The following is a 14,919-nucleotide window of genomic DNA, read 5'->3' on the forward strand; positions in this document are numbered from 1 at the left end:
TTTCTCTACGATGTATCGTTCTTAATACGAAATTCGTTTCTATTAAATAAAAAAAACATTTTAATATAAAAATATACTTTATTTCTTTATCTACTTAAAAAATAATGTAAGCACCCTAAACATTTTCACAATTATTAATATTCCTGGTACCAACAAAACAAAAGCTTTCAATAGAAGCCCGATAGATTGAGTGCCGATCACCTAAGCTTAAGGAATGCTGATATACTTCGGAATGTACTTTCCATTGATAACAATTTAACTAAAAAAATTCAGAACAACTAATTACTCACTGAAACCATTCGTTCAATATCGCATTCGTCATTCCATTATTTTGTTCGTTGCGTAAAAATTTGGTCCCGCACACCGAAAAGAGCGTAAAGCAAAAGTATAAATAATAGAGCAAAAATAAAATTAGAAAATAGTTTTTAACGTTTCACCTAAAACAAAATTACAATAAATAATATTAATCATTATAATATTGCGTTCAGTTGTTGTATGTCGATGCGGAAATTTTCCCGCCATGCCCGGTCCAGTTCGTGTGAATGAACTGACCGGGATTGTGCAGAAGCTCGTATGTGTGGGCCCCGAAATAATCCCTTTGTGCCTGAAACGAAACAAAACTCTGTATTCTTCACTCTTTTTTGTTCGGTCAGTCGTGTTGTTTCTTTATTAATTACTTGTAGTAACAACAACGCGGGCGACATCTTTAAATTGACACACATCAAGGTACATCACAAAAGTCACATCAACTATAGGTAGAAAGGAGCAAATATGTAGTTTATAAAAACTATCATTCGGTATCAATGAAAATAAATAAGTACACCGTTTTTTTTAACTGCCTATCTGCCACCGGGGCCTATTCTGGCTTCACCTTGACTGGTGGATGAGCTCACGAGGCTCAGTATAAAATAGTTTTCTAACACTAGCCCTAACAAAAGCAGTGCTTCGTTGAATCTACAGACGGATCGGAATCGCGACTCACTTAAAAGGCCCCATATTAACAAGGCGCTATTGGAGTAGTACTGAGAATAAGGCTTGAGGCCTCCTATATTTTTTTTTATCTTATTCTTTTTCCAAATAAAACAAATTCCAGTTTCATTATTATTGGTTTTTAAACGAATCAAAAACGATGTTACCTATTTTTTTTTTTTCGCAATAATTGGTTAAGACAAAATTTGCGTGACTAATTTTTTTTTTTTGAGAATCCTTTTCTATCCTTTCGGACGAACAAAGAACTGGATGGTATTTTTTATGAAAAACCATTGTCAAAATATCGACACATTTTGACATTAACAGCAATTTCCGTGCAATAAGGCACCATCTAAGCACTCCTCTGTCCGTATTAGTTGACGGGACGACGGTCGAGTTGAAGAATCGTTACCTGCAATAGATTAGCGGGCAGAACTCCAGATCTGTATCCGTCGTAGAAAGCGAGCGCCGCCGATAACGCCGGAGCCGGTACTCCCACAAGAGCCGCCTGGGCCACGACCGTTCTCAACGAGGACTGAGCCGAACTGATGCGCTCACTGAAGAACGGATCCAATAGCAGGTTGGTCAGCTGGGGATTCTTCGTGAAAGCATCCTGTAATCGTTGTTATTATGGAAAACGTGTTAGTAATAATAATAATAATAAACATTTATTCCAAACATAAATTTATAACAAATGAAACAAAAATTAAAAGAATATTAACAAGGCTTGGAAACGGTTACCGGCTCAGCAATGCCTAACAGTACCGAGACAATCAGTACCGCGGTGCTGATCTTCCGCCGGCACCTGCGGAGGAACGTGCACACCAGCATCAGACCGACCAATCACTGTCTGAGCTTAGAATAATAGCAACAACAACCATAACTACAATAACAACAATAAAAACAATGAAATACATAATATATTGAATTATAAAAAAATAATATTGCAATGCACAATTACAGTACGATACAGTGTTAGGATATCACTTTAAACACTCGAATTTTGTCTCAAGGACAGCCAGCCGGTTTCGCGTTGTCGGGTTTATTTATGGGCTTCGGAAACCGCTCCACGCCAGACGGTTCGTGAGCTCTTACACTGTTTCAGTGCAATTAAAAATATCGTAAAATAATAATACATTTTACGATATTTTTAATAGCGATAATAACACTATGTTTGCATTTTACAAATGTACATAATAAATTTTAACATGAGTTTACTTAGTGACTGATAGTAGCGCATATTCATTGTTTGAACTTGTAATGTCAAATATCATGGTTCTTTAAATATATATACATATATGTACATAAAAAAATACAATCAGTTGTGTAATCACAAGTAAATTAGTCGTAGGTACCGAGAGCACTTTTGCTTGGCTATGAAATTTGATTATATAGACATGTCCGTAGTTCATTTTTTTTTCCTACCTATACTGATAGCCTTGAGAGGCTATTTCAGCTTCGCCCTAACGTGTAGGTGAGCTCACAGGGCTCAAACCGGAGTGTTGCCAACACTGGCCCTAGCAAGAGCAGTGCTTCGCAGAATCTACCACCGGATCGGGAACGCGACCCACTGAGAAGATCCGGCGAGAAACTCAGTGGGCGCGTAGTTCATCCAGTGTTAACTGAGAAATTACAGCCCATAGACATCAAAAGGAGAGCTTACCTTTACCGAAATCTTGAAACATGAGATCGTAATCTTAATTGTATTATAATAAAACGGCTGTCTCTCACCCTACGAATTGGGCACGCATTACGCGGCAGAAGGGCTTACAAAAATGATTTATAAGCTTAATATGTAATCATTACTTTTTTTTATTGCCCTTGTAGGCAGACGATCATACAGCCCACGTGATGGTGAGTGGTTACCATTGCCCATAGACTTCAGCAATTCCAGGGGCAGAGCCAAGCCGCTGCCTACCGCTTAATACTCTCCACAAGCCTCTTTTGAAGAAGGAAATGTCATAACGCTCGAGAAACACCGTGGAGGGGAGCTCATTCCATAGCCGAATGATACGTGGCAAAAAAGACCTCTGGAAACGCACTGTCGATGAACGCAGCGGTTCCAGATAATATATAAAAAGCAGATGAAGGGATGATCTCAAACAATTCCTCAGAGCACTCCCCATGGAACATACGGTACAAAATACACAGGGAACCGAAGTCCCTCCGCAGACCCAGCGATTCCAAACGATCCGTGAGAATGGAATTATCGACAAACCGAACGGCCCTCTGCTGTATGGAGTCAAATGGACGAAGATGGTATTTGGGAGCCCCGGCCCAGAGATGGGAGCAGTACTCCACGCGAGGCCGCACTTGTGCTTAATAAGCTTAATATATGAATATATGTATTAAGCTTGGCTTACATTCTGCACAATAAGGATTTCGTACATTAATGTCTAAAATTTGTGAAATGTCTCACAATAAAAATTATCATATACGTACATATCATACAAAAAAAATTCATGACAAACAAAAACTCTTTAGCTTTTTAAATGAGTTTATACACAATTGAAGTTTTATTAAAAACATTGAATAGTTGATGTTAATACCAAATAAAACGCACCTTTAATTACAAAGATAAATGTTAAGCGTGATGTCGCTTAAACCAAATAGCCTTCAACCCTCGAATTTTGTTTATTTAATGATTTATTTCAATCTGCAATCTGTGAACTTTAACATTTCCATACGGTTTTTTTTTATTTATTTGTTAAACACGTGATAATCATGAGGACACGCGCAACCCACGCGAGGTGTTCGTGTTACGTAATCTGAACTTCAACAGAACATGAATGATGAGAGTTCGCCATTCGAAGATCGCGCATCACTTTTGAATTTATTTTTATTTATTTCATTTACATCAGATTTTGCACCCATATTACACTCATTAACATTTCATTTATACTAGAATTAAATAAAAATAATAACTACAATCTCGGCCTAAAACAACATCAATAATAATAATAATAAAAACAAAAAAACAAATAATAATAATAATAATAAAACAAAAATTTTGTACTTTATTTTTAAATTAGAACATTCAGAAACTATTCGTGTATTCGATTAGCCAGATCGATGAGGAGACGTTTGCCAGATTCGAACTCAGCATCATTCTCCAAAAAAACGTTAAATTTTATTTCCAAAGAAACTATTTACCGGGCAGCTACTAGGTGAGGCCCATTCACGCTCCACTATGCGAATCGTATGTGAAGTTTCACGTGGATTTAACACTAAACATACCGTAACCGGTCAAATGATTTTAGCGGTAGGCAGCGGCTTGGCTCTGCTCCTGGCATTGCTGAAGTCCATGGGCGACGGTAACCACTTACCATCAGGTACCGTACGCTCGTCTGCCTACAAAGGCAAAAAAAAAACCATTTTGAACTTTTGCATTGACAATGCACGTATCATCTTATTGCTTTTGCACATTTGACTATAAGACTTTTTCTTACCAATTAATCTTACAGTTATTATACTATTTTTTGTTTGTTTTGTTTTATTTTTAGTAATACTAGTCGTATACCGTTATCTACTCGCTATGGTAGAAATAAGTACTAGTAAGTCTTGATATGATTAGTGTTAAAAAAAACGAAAAGAGAACGTTCTAGCAATCTAGTTGTCTTAACAAATAACAAACAATGAGCTGCTGAATCGGTGGAGCCGTTCTCAAGTGATTCAAATTGATTTTTAATATTCATATAGGTATAAATATTTAACACATCTGTACTTCTAAAGCATTTAAAAATGGTTTGTCGTTAATGTGCGCCAAAAGTATATAAGACCATTCTTACGATAGAATATTTTTCGTCTATACTCTTTTTTGGTTAATTTTGATAAAAAAAATTAAATAAATTATTGTGCAGTATTAATAGCGTTAATTTCAAATGCACTACTTTAGCAAAATGGAAATCTGGAATAATTAAAAAAAAAAAGGTGCGTGTACGCGCGTAAGAAGTTATACTTTATTTTTATTAAATTTATTTCGTTTTTTTATTTAAATTTTAATCAATTTGAAAAAAAATCGATTAAACAACATCCTCAAACACGCATATTGGACATCCCTTTTCTTGACATCGTATAAATTCGGTAATTCTCGGTACGGTTCGGAAAGTTCACCTGCGGCTTTATTCAGACTCGTCAAGTTACGTCGGTCGTATTGTAATGAGCGATTTAGTGGGCAACTTCATTCTGTTAATTTTGTGTCACGGTGCGCGCGCATCGTAAACTTTCACTCTCATCAATTTTTCATAACGCGCCTAAAGAAGTATAACTTCAAAAATTGCAAAAATGTCTCGACTTTTTCGTTGTTCTTTGAAGTTTAGGGAAATTAGTACATCTACTTTCGATAACTGGTGGTCACGAGTGTTCAAGCAAGCAAATTCTTAGAGGATATTAACATAACTATAACGCAATGAACGCAGTTTGCGTGGAAACGGCTTGCTCATTATAGTGCGCTAATATTAAGACCAATATAATACACAATATTGTAATTTAGATGAAAATTATCACATCAATGATTTATAGTTTAAATTAACGGATGTGATACTTTTTGTGAAAGTAAATCAGATGACCCGTCAAACATTGACGATTTTACATACGAACCCATCTATTAATCGACTAGTTTATGGTACGAATAGTGACATAAATAATAATCCTTTATACCGAGAAGATACATGTTTGGATCCTTCAAAATTATAAATTTATTAAGGCGGGTGAATCCGCGGGCCACGTCTATTCCAAACATAAAACAGAGCGTGTTTATTCGGAAACGATGTGTTCGCAAATGTTTTATTCGACTAAGTTCTGATATACCAGTCTTTCCCAAAGTGGGCGATAACGCCCCCATGTCGGCGCTGCAGGCCTAATGGGGTACGGTAAGAGACCCAGACAAAATTGGGGGCGTTGTGTAGAGACTTGAGAGGCGATTTGTAATTTCATCAAGTAGGACTCTTAGACGCCGACTAAGCTCTCGCTATAGTGGTTTTTAAGTAGGTGAAAAAATGGGGGCGCTCAAAAATAATTTATTCTCAAAATGGGCAGTAGACAAAATAAGTTTGGTAGCCCCTGTAACATACTATAGTTGTTCTTGGCACTACAAGAAATCTTAACATAATACTAGCAATAACGATAGGTGACTCGCGAAGTTATATAAAATGGTCTTATTTCATTTATTTAGCGGTAGTCACAGCCGAGCTTGACCAGATTGTATTGGTCTCTAATAAAAAAAATAGACAGGTAAAATGGTGGTATATTACAATACGCCTCAACCTCACAGTACAATAGAAAAACTTACCTTGATATTGCCGAGGAACGCGCTGCGTATTATACAGCCGCCGCGCCACATCAGAGCTATGCTACCATAATTCAAATTCCACTTGTTCACCTGAAAATATGGAAACGTTACATAACATTTTTGAAGTGAAAACTTCACTAACACCGTTATGATCTCAGAAATTTCGCTAGAGTAGCGACATAAAAAAGAGACAATCATATACATCTGTGAGTGCAACAGAATGAGATAGAATACACCTGAAAATTTAGTTTCTACCGCGTATCAACTACAGATATCGAGGGGTGGAAGGTCATTTGGTTGAAACGACATTTCGCTTAATACACGACATTTATTTTTACAATTAAAGAAGCGTTTTATTTGATCTTAGCGTCACCAGTTCGATGTTTTTAATTAAACTTCAATTAATTTTACTCGATTTAAATAGATCAAAAAGTATTTTTGTTATGATATTTTTACTAAATTTTAAACTTTAAATGCCTCTTCTGAAAATTTTCAAAATATGGCCTATATACACCAAATAGCTTTTTACTACTCGATATGCTTTTTGTTTTTTGTAGATTTTATGGCCCGGTAACGAAACCTTTAAGCCAGTAGACATGCTTTTTTTTCGGTGTTTAAACCATCCAATCATTCTTAATGCACCTATTGTTAATTGTTAATCAGACACATTCCGCCGGTCTCAGTGCGATTTCATGAGACGCGAGGGAACTAAATGTGTTTCAAAACTTTAATTTACGTTTTTCATTGACATTCAACAGCGCCATATCGGATGTCGCGTCGTGTTGCGTCATTGTGTCGTAAATATTACATAAAACAAAATTTACAACATGTTCACGGGGTAATATAGATTAAATCAAACAGTATTTAACTTATATATTTTATTAACTTCATTACGGTGCGGTAAATTAATATTTACTTTAACTGTGAACAAATGAGGTAGTAAAATTTTATAGAACTATTATTGTCCATACGTTATCATTTAGAGTCGTTCAAGACTATTTCTTTTTTTTATTGCCTAGATGGATGGACGAGTTCACGCCCATCTGGTGTTAAGTGATTACTGAACCCCATAGACATCTATCACGTAAATGCGCCACCCACCCTGAGATATAAGTTCTAAGGTCTCAGTTTTAACAGTACAACGGCTGCCCCACCCTTCAAACCGAAACACATTACTGCTTCACGGCAGAAATAGGCGGGGTGGTGGTAATTACCCGAGCGGACTCACAAGACGTACTACCACCAGTACAAAGAAAATTGCCTACCCCTTAAGACATTTTTTATTTATTTATTTATACTTTATGCACAAAACAAAAGTTGTGCACATGCGAACTTAATGCCATGCATTCTCTTCCAGTCGACCATAGGGTGGTGCAGAGATAATGCATCGTAGGTGCATTAACAAAAGAATAACAAACAACAACAAAAAACAAAAAAAGAACAAAATCAAAACAAAAATCTTCCTTAAAGTAACATCAGTCAGTATTATAGAATACACAACGTACCTTGGCGGCTTCACGTAGCAACATAAATCCTTGAGCATAAGAAATGAGTTTGCTAGCGTACAGAGCTCGCCGCAGGTCTTCCAGAAAGGCAACTTTATCGCCCGTGAACTTGTGACCGGATCCCGGAAGCACTTTGCTGGCTTCGAGGCGCTCATCTAAAAACGTCCGATTACACTTAATACGAAAATCTCTATATTAATACGTGAAGCAAAAACTTTGTACCCCCTTTTACGAAAATTGAGCTGACGGTGGACGTATGGAATTTTACACATTTATAGAGAATGTCGAGGAGTGCACAATGCTTTTTTTTTTATTATGCGTAGAAAGTACATTAAATCAATAAAAAAAACATTACACACACTACCATGTATTTGACAAACACACGCATATTAAATACTCTTTTATTTATTGTTGAAGTCTGCGGTCAAATTCAGAATAGATTAATATTGTTTGTCTTTAATATTATTTGTCTATAGTGTAGTTTTGGCGAAATCTGTGATTACAGAAGTATAATAATCTTTGACAATAGAACTATAATAATGTTCAAACTTAAAATTTCAATTTTAATTCAAATTTCAGTCGAATTTCGACTACTGCCACTAGTTATCTTAAACGTTTAACCCTTTGACTGCCATATGGATCACTGATTCTTTATGCGGCGCACTGAATTATGTTGATTTCTCTTTTCAATCTTCTTACTAAGGCGGCGAAATATTTATTGGACTCTGGGAAAGACGAATCCGAAGGTACGGAGAGTGAATCTATTTCTATGAAACCTAAAAGACTAAAACATAAATTAAAAACGATAGAAGGCAAAATTAGGCAATCCGGACGCTTAGGACAAAAATAGTTACAAAAAATTATATGATTACTTCAGTGCGCCGCGTAGGGCACCGGTGACCTACACGGCAGTCAATGTGTTAATATTCTTATTCTGGTTGTGAAATTTCATCAGTCCCGTTGATTAACAATTTTTGGTTTTGTTTTTTATTGTCCTTGTAGGCAAACGAGCATACGGCACCCCTGATGGTGAAAGCAATGCCAGACGGAGAGCCAAGACGCTGCCTAACGTAGAACAAAGGCCGACTCGATAAACAACTGTGATGTCCGCTTGGTATGATAATGGTACGTTCCAAATAACAGTATTCTCTATGGTTTTCACAATTGGTATACATAATTAGTACTTCACGTACGATTTAATCTCGTCCAAACAGTCGTCCGTGACAACGGACACTAATACATTATTCTTCTTCTTCTTCTTAATTTTTTGGCTCCCGCACGGTTTGTGCATTAGCCAGCGTCAAGTAATAAGATTTTTATAATTCGTACAAGTAATAAGATTTTTATAATTCATCGTTTTAATTATTTACAGTTTATGAATAATAGAAAATGAAGCAAACTTAATCAATTAGCATGAAATTAAATGAAATGATATGAGATGATATGGGATGAAATATAATCTCGGTAAAATCATTTACTGAGACTTTTTCAATGGACTTATTGGAGGATACCGAGAAGTTAGGTTCAGCAGCACTTTGACAGATACTAAACAGTTAAAAAACCACCGTTAATACACATTTAAGCATGAAGAAACACTAAATAGACAAAATAAAACAAATCACACAACTTCACTCATCGCGTTCCCATCAAAAAGTCTACTAATACATTCAAAACGTCCAAACGAATATATTGACCTTTAAATTATAATAACAGTCGTAGGTAATTATTTCGTAAAGTGAATTCAGTTTGTATTGAATTATTTTCACATATACCTTGTTAGTAATGGGAAACGTTAACAAAATTTTCCTTTTTATCCTTTCCATCTAAGCAAAGATGGGTGGACGTGCTCACGGTCCAACTAGTGTTAAGACATTTACAACATAAACGCCGCCACCTACCTTGAGATATGAGGTCTTTAGTCTCAGTTTTTACAATACAGTACAGTACAGTTTTAAAATACAGTGTATTCGTTTGGATACCTTTCAGAGCCGAGAGGCAACGTGAGAAAACGGCTTCACCGATTAGCGTCACAGGTACTCCGTATTCCAGGGCGCTGATGCCCGTCCATTTTCCGGTACCCTTCTGTCCGGCCGTATCTCGAATTTTGGGTAGCAAATATTTACCTGTACAGAAAAAAAAATTATTAAAAAAATATATATAAAAAAAAACTTACAACCTCTTTTCTATTTCTTTATCATTTCAAACGTGTTCTCATTGTATTATGTTGTCGGTCAAATTATTATACATTTATCGTGTCATAGTTATCGCATGCCTGTTACATGCAACATAAAAAGTTTATCTCGTTTACGTGAATCTTTTCGCACCAACATCAAAATAATAAAACGATAAAGATAACATTGAAAATAAAATGATCTCTTCGTTAGGTTACATTAAAAATAATAATACTTAAATTGTCACAATAAACAAGAAAAGTTTGGAATCCTTAATTTCTAAGAATCCTTAATTTCTATACTTTTTTTTAATTGTATTTAACACTTACCATCTGAGTCTTTGTATTTCAAAATATCCCTTGTGATTTCGATCAAGAATGAATCTAGTTCGCCTTTGTTCCACTCGTCGAATACTTTAGCCATTTCATCTTGTTCAATACCTTTTCATGGAAAATATAACTCATATTATTTATAATAATAATAATAATACATAAATAAATCATATTACAGTCATATCACAATCGTGTACATGTTTTTTTTTATTTTTTTATTGCTTAGATGGGTGGACGAGCTCACAGTCCACCTGGTGTTAAGTGGTTACTGGAGCCCATAGACATCTACAACGTAGACGCGCCACCCACCTTGAGATACAAGTTCTAAGGTCTCAGTATAGTTACAACGGCTGCCCCACCCTTCAAACCGAAACGCATTACTGCTTCACGGCAGAAATAGGCAGGGCGGTGGTACCTACCCGCGCGGACTCACAAGTGGTCCTACCACCAGTAATGTAACATGTAACTAAAAGCTGTGGTCATCGCGTACATACATGTAAATTAAAGCTGTGGTTATTCAACTGGTAATGGAACTGATTGTGATAATTCATTTTTTTGTAATAAATTCTACTCAGCCTTCAAAACGAACGACTTTATTATTATAAAAGATGTATATTAAATTAGGGTAGTTTAATTATAATTTTCTTACCTATTACATCTTTCATAAGATGATAAGCTTCGCAGATAAGTTGCATATCACCATATTCAATTCCATTGTGCACCATTTTGACAAAATGGCCTGCTCCATCTTCACCGACCCAGTCACAGCACGGTTCATCATTAGCTTTAGCGCATATGGCCTAAAGAACACAATATATTTTGATTACTAAACCTAACCAAAACTAATATGCTTCATAGAGTGAAAAAGATGATTTGAAAATATATTAAAAGATAAAAAAACAATAATTTGATAACAAATTCCTAAAACAGTATAGATGCACAAAAATGTTTTTAAAATACTGTTAGTGTGCAACATTTCGACTAGCAAGAAATTTTAAGGATACACTATATTTGAATATAAATGATTATCAATATTATGTTATAATATAAGTGATAATTATTGATATATTTATTATTCCATAAAAAAGCTAACCTTGAATACTATAAAAGAGAAAAATGTAAATAATGTACAAGTAGTTGTAAAAGTTGTAAATGTTCAACAGAATAATATTTTGTATAATGACGTCTACGTTTGAGAGTACGATATAATATTTACTTCCCTATTATCCATAACAGTAGTATCGTTGCCTTATTTTCCGATCTACTCTATTTTTATCAACCCTAATTTTATTGTTCCGTACGATATTTGAGATTTAAACCCAAAGTATGGGGATGAGGATTGGTGTTCGCGATGTAATAATGTATGCGCAGCATTATTAACGTAAAGCCAGTTAATAGAAATCGTCTTTCTTTTCGATCGGTTGTTAATGGTTAAAACAACAACTGCGACTGAAAAATTTAATGTACTGTCATGGTGATATTAGATCTAACCATTTAGCTACGAGCCTCAGCCATAGACGGCGTCCGCACGACGACCTTCGTATACAAGCAACCTTTTCCTTGAGAGAAAGAATCCGTCGACGGAACTCAGAATTCGCCCTCATCACCCTCACGCACGGATTAGTGAATTATTGCATTGAGTATTTGCCTTGTTTTAGTCAAATCGAAAGACGTGGGCATCCGACCTCGTCCAAATGTTCATTAATTAGGAGAGAGCCTGATTGCATACTATAATGTAAGCTGATAACTATTTATGACATACTCACTTGGAAAATTTCTTTTATATGTGGCCATGCAGCAGGATGCCCACCAGGCATCAAAGATGGTCCATATCGTGCACCATCTTCACCTCCACTTACCTGGTTCAAAAGATTTATTTTAACTCTAACTAAACTACACTAACTCAGATTATAAACTGAGCAAAATAATTTTATTGGTTAATTATACTTACACCCATTCCAACATAAAGTATTCCTGTCCCTGACAACTCTTTACACCATTTCTGTGTGTCTAAGTATTGTGAATTACCACCATCAATTATAATATCACCTTTGCTTAAAAGTGGTATTAGCTTTTTCACAAACTCGTCAACAGCAAATCCAGCTGAAATATTTATTAATTTTGTTCCAATTGCATTCTTTAAATAGTACAACTGTAGAAAGCTAGTAAAAATAATTTAAAAGGAATTTATAATATACACAATCAAACATTAAGCACAAGAGTTATACAGTCCTTAATGGTTATCATGAGTCAGTTTCAGTATATCCCAAACTAAGCTAAAAAACTTGTATTTTAAATATCAGAGTAGTTTGAAAGTTCATTGTAATAGCCATCTGTGATACAAGTATGTGTGTATTTATATGAAAATGTTTTGGGTCCATTGCATTTTGTTAATGCTGATTTTTGTTGTTTTTGGTCTGAGAGTGTAAGTGTATCATAATGAAAAGGTGACACCTGAATGAGTCATCTTTATTGACCTTTTTATTTACATTACTCTCATTACAAAACCATACAAAAATACATGATAACTGAGACAGGAATATTTTTTTCAGCTTCAGTTATTATTCTGTAAACTGATATGAATAAATAATATACTAATAGAAAAATAAAACCCTGTGTATGTCACGTCAGAACACAAGTCTGATGTTGGAGTATAATGAACATTACAGTATCAGTTTTTAATTCTTACACACATTAACAAAATTTTCTATATCCTAGAATTATAAAGTTATTCGATGTCTATGCTTTTCATATACATACCATAGTTCTAAGTTAACAAAAACATAATTTGTGTAGAATGATTAAAAGCTCTTAATTCCAAAAGTATTAAATTATTGACTTATTTATTTGAAGTTATTATTCCAATGTTATTAATTCAATTATTTCATTATAAATATATATAATTAGGGCTTTATTTAGTCTTGCACTTGTTATATATTTTCTAGAAAACACTGTATAGTATACCTTTTACCAGAAGAACAATTTTCCTTGGCCTTTTTAGTTTAGATACCATGTCATCCAAGGAGGTAGCCCCAATCACTTTTGTACCCTTAGCTTCATTTTTTAGAAATTCCTCTACCTATAAGCAAGTATGTAAAAATATTTTAAAATATATAAGCATTGCAGTTTACATTAAAAAAATGTTACTTTAATTAAGTAAAATACCATTGGTATAATACCTTTATAAAGAAATTACCTTTGACACTGTTCTATTAAACGCGCAGACAACATAACCCTTGTCATTCATATTGAGTATTAGATTTTGACCCATAACAGCCAAACCTATCAGTGCAATATCAGCTTCATTCCTGAGCAAAAATTACATTGTATCAATATAACACGATTTTTTTTCTTGAAAGGAGGTACTTATTACAAGGTTAAGCGTATCAAATTTTAACCTTTAAATAACCTTGTAACAATCTTGTCAACATTTAAACTCATTGCATTAGTAAATAACCTGAACAAGGGCGTTTGGATTGTAAAGCAATTTAACTATCAGTCATTGTGCTGCATTTATAAAATCTACTATCATGATTACAAATATTTCTTTCAACAATTCAACAGTGTTTTTTACAGTTAAGTTTTAACCTTAATAATGTAACTCAAACTAGCAAAGTCATGCTTTTCTATCTTTACTTCTATATGTTGCGGGTATTTTTAGATGTTAAACTTACTGAGGCATTTTTTTAAGTTAGATTTTAAAAGTTTATCGAACTTTTTTAAACAATTTGAATTATTTTTATGTAAAACTGTGAACGTTTTCAACCAATTCTTCTACCTTCTACTTAAAGACTGATGTATAAATATATTAAGTGTATAATCTATGGATGTATAGATAAATTAAACACTTAATATATGACTGATGTATTATTCTGAATTGATAGCTGCTATATTAGGTGATATGGGGTAGGGATGAAGGTACGAGAACGATTAAAAAAAAATCAATAAATGTGTCAAGCGAGATCGATTACCTATTAAATCAATTTTAACAAAAGACTGAAAAAGCGAATCATTTTAAAAAAAGTATGCTTTTATACATTATTTAAAATTAACTTCATTACACGTATTAATTATTCTAACTCAACCTTTTTCACAATTCTATAAATAATACACTAAAACGCATGGGAAAAAAACTACTATATAGGTCTATAAAAAAACCGGTCGGAGATCTCCCATCAACAATCAAACTTTTATTAAATAATTGATTTTATGAAAAATTTAAATTGTAGTAGGAAAGAAAGAGAAAGGAGATCAGTTAGTGAAGCTTAGAAGTACTTTATCTGCCCAGCACCCCTATATCATAAAACGGGTCAGGGTGTAAATTGCGTTGGTAATATCGATGGCTGGCAGGAGCTGGATGATAAGAGCCGAGGATCGTGCTCAGTGGAATTTGAGAGGTCTATGTCTAGCAGCAGACTGCTATAGGCTGATGATGAAATGATGATGATGAATGATATCGATACTGCCAAACCAGTTCTGCTAAGAGACAGCGGAGTTGAGTGGGCCCACACGTGAAGGATCGCGTCCACTGTTCCCTCCTATAAGCCATACTGCTCCGCCGATGATAAATCAAGTCTCATGAATCTAGCCGGCCTTCAAATCAATGGAAACCGTCTCAAGACCAAGAGCCCAAGAACTAAAACCGGCCAAGA

General features: G+C 34.7%; 1 protein-coding gene across 1 annotated transcript; it reads right to left on the reverse strand.

Moving 5' to 3' along the window:
- Window positions 1-58: 58 nt before the first annotated feature.
- On the reverse strand, window positions 59-14,146 carry Pgd (phosphogluconate dehydrogenase). The gene is made up of 12 exons (XM_028177222.2): window positions 13,942-14,146; window positions 13,464-13,575; window positions 13,232-13,346; window positions 12,219-12,370; window positions 12,034-12,126; window positions 10,917-11,067; window positions 10,265-10,375; window positions 9,744-9,887; window positions 7,765-7,919; window positions 6,260-6,349; window positions 1,382-1,582; window positions 59-604 (listed from the first exon to the last, which is right to left on the reverse strand). Exons 1-12 carry the CDS (start codon window positions 13,947-13,949, stop codon window positions 485-487), a joined length of 1,452 nt encoding a protein of 483 aa, XP_028033023.2. The 5' UTR covers window positions 13,950-14,146; the 3' UTR covers window positions 59-484.
- Between the last annotated feature and the right edge of the window lie 773 nt (window positions 14,147-14,919).

This window comes from Bombyx mandarina, chromosome 01, assembly GCF_030267445.1.
Source record: "Bombyx mandarina strain Sakado chromosome 01, ASM3026744v2".
NCBI classification, from domain to species: Eukaryota; Metazoa; Arthropoda; class Insecta; order Lepidoptera; family Bombycidae; genus Bombyx; species Bombyx mandarina.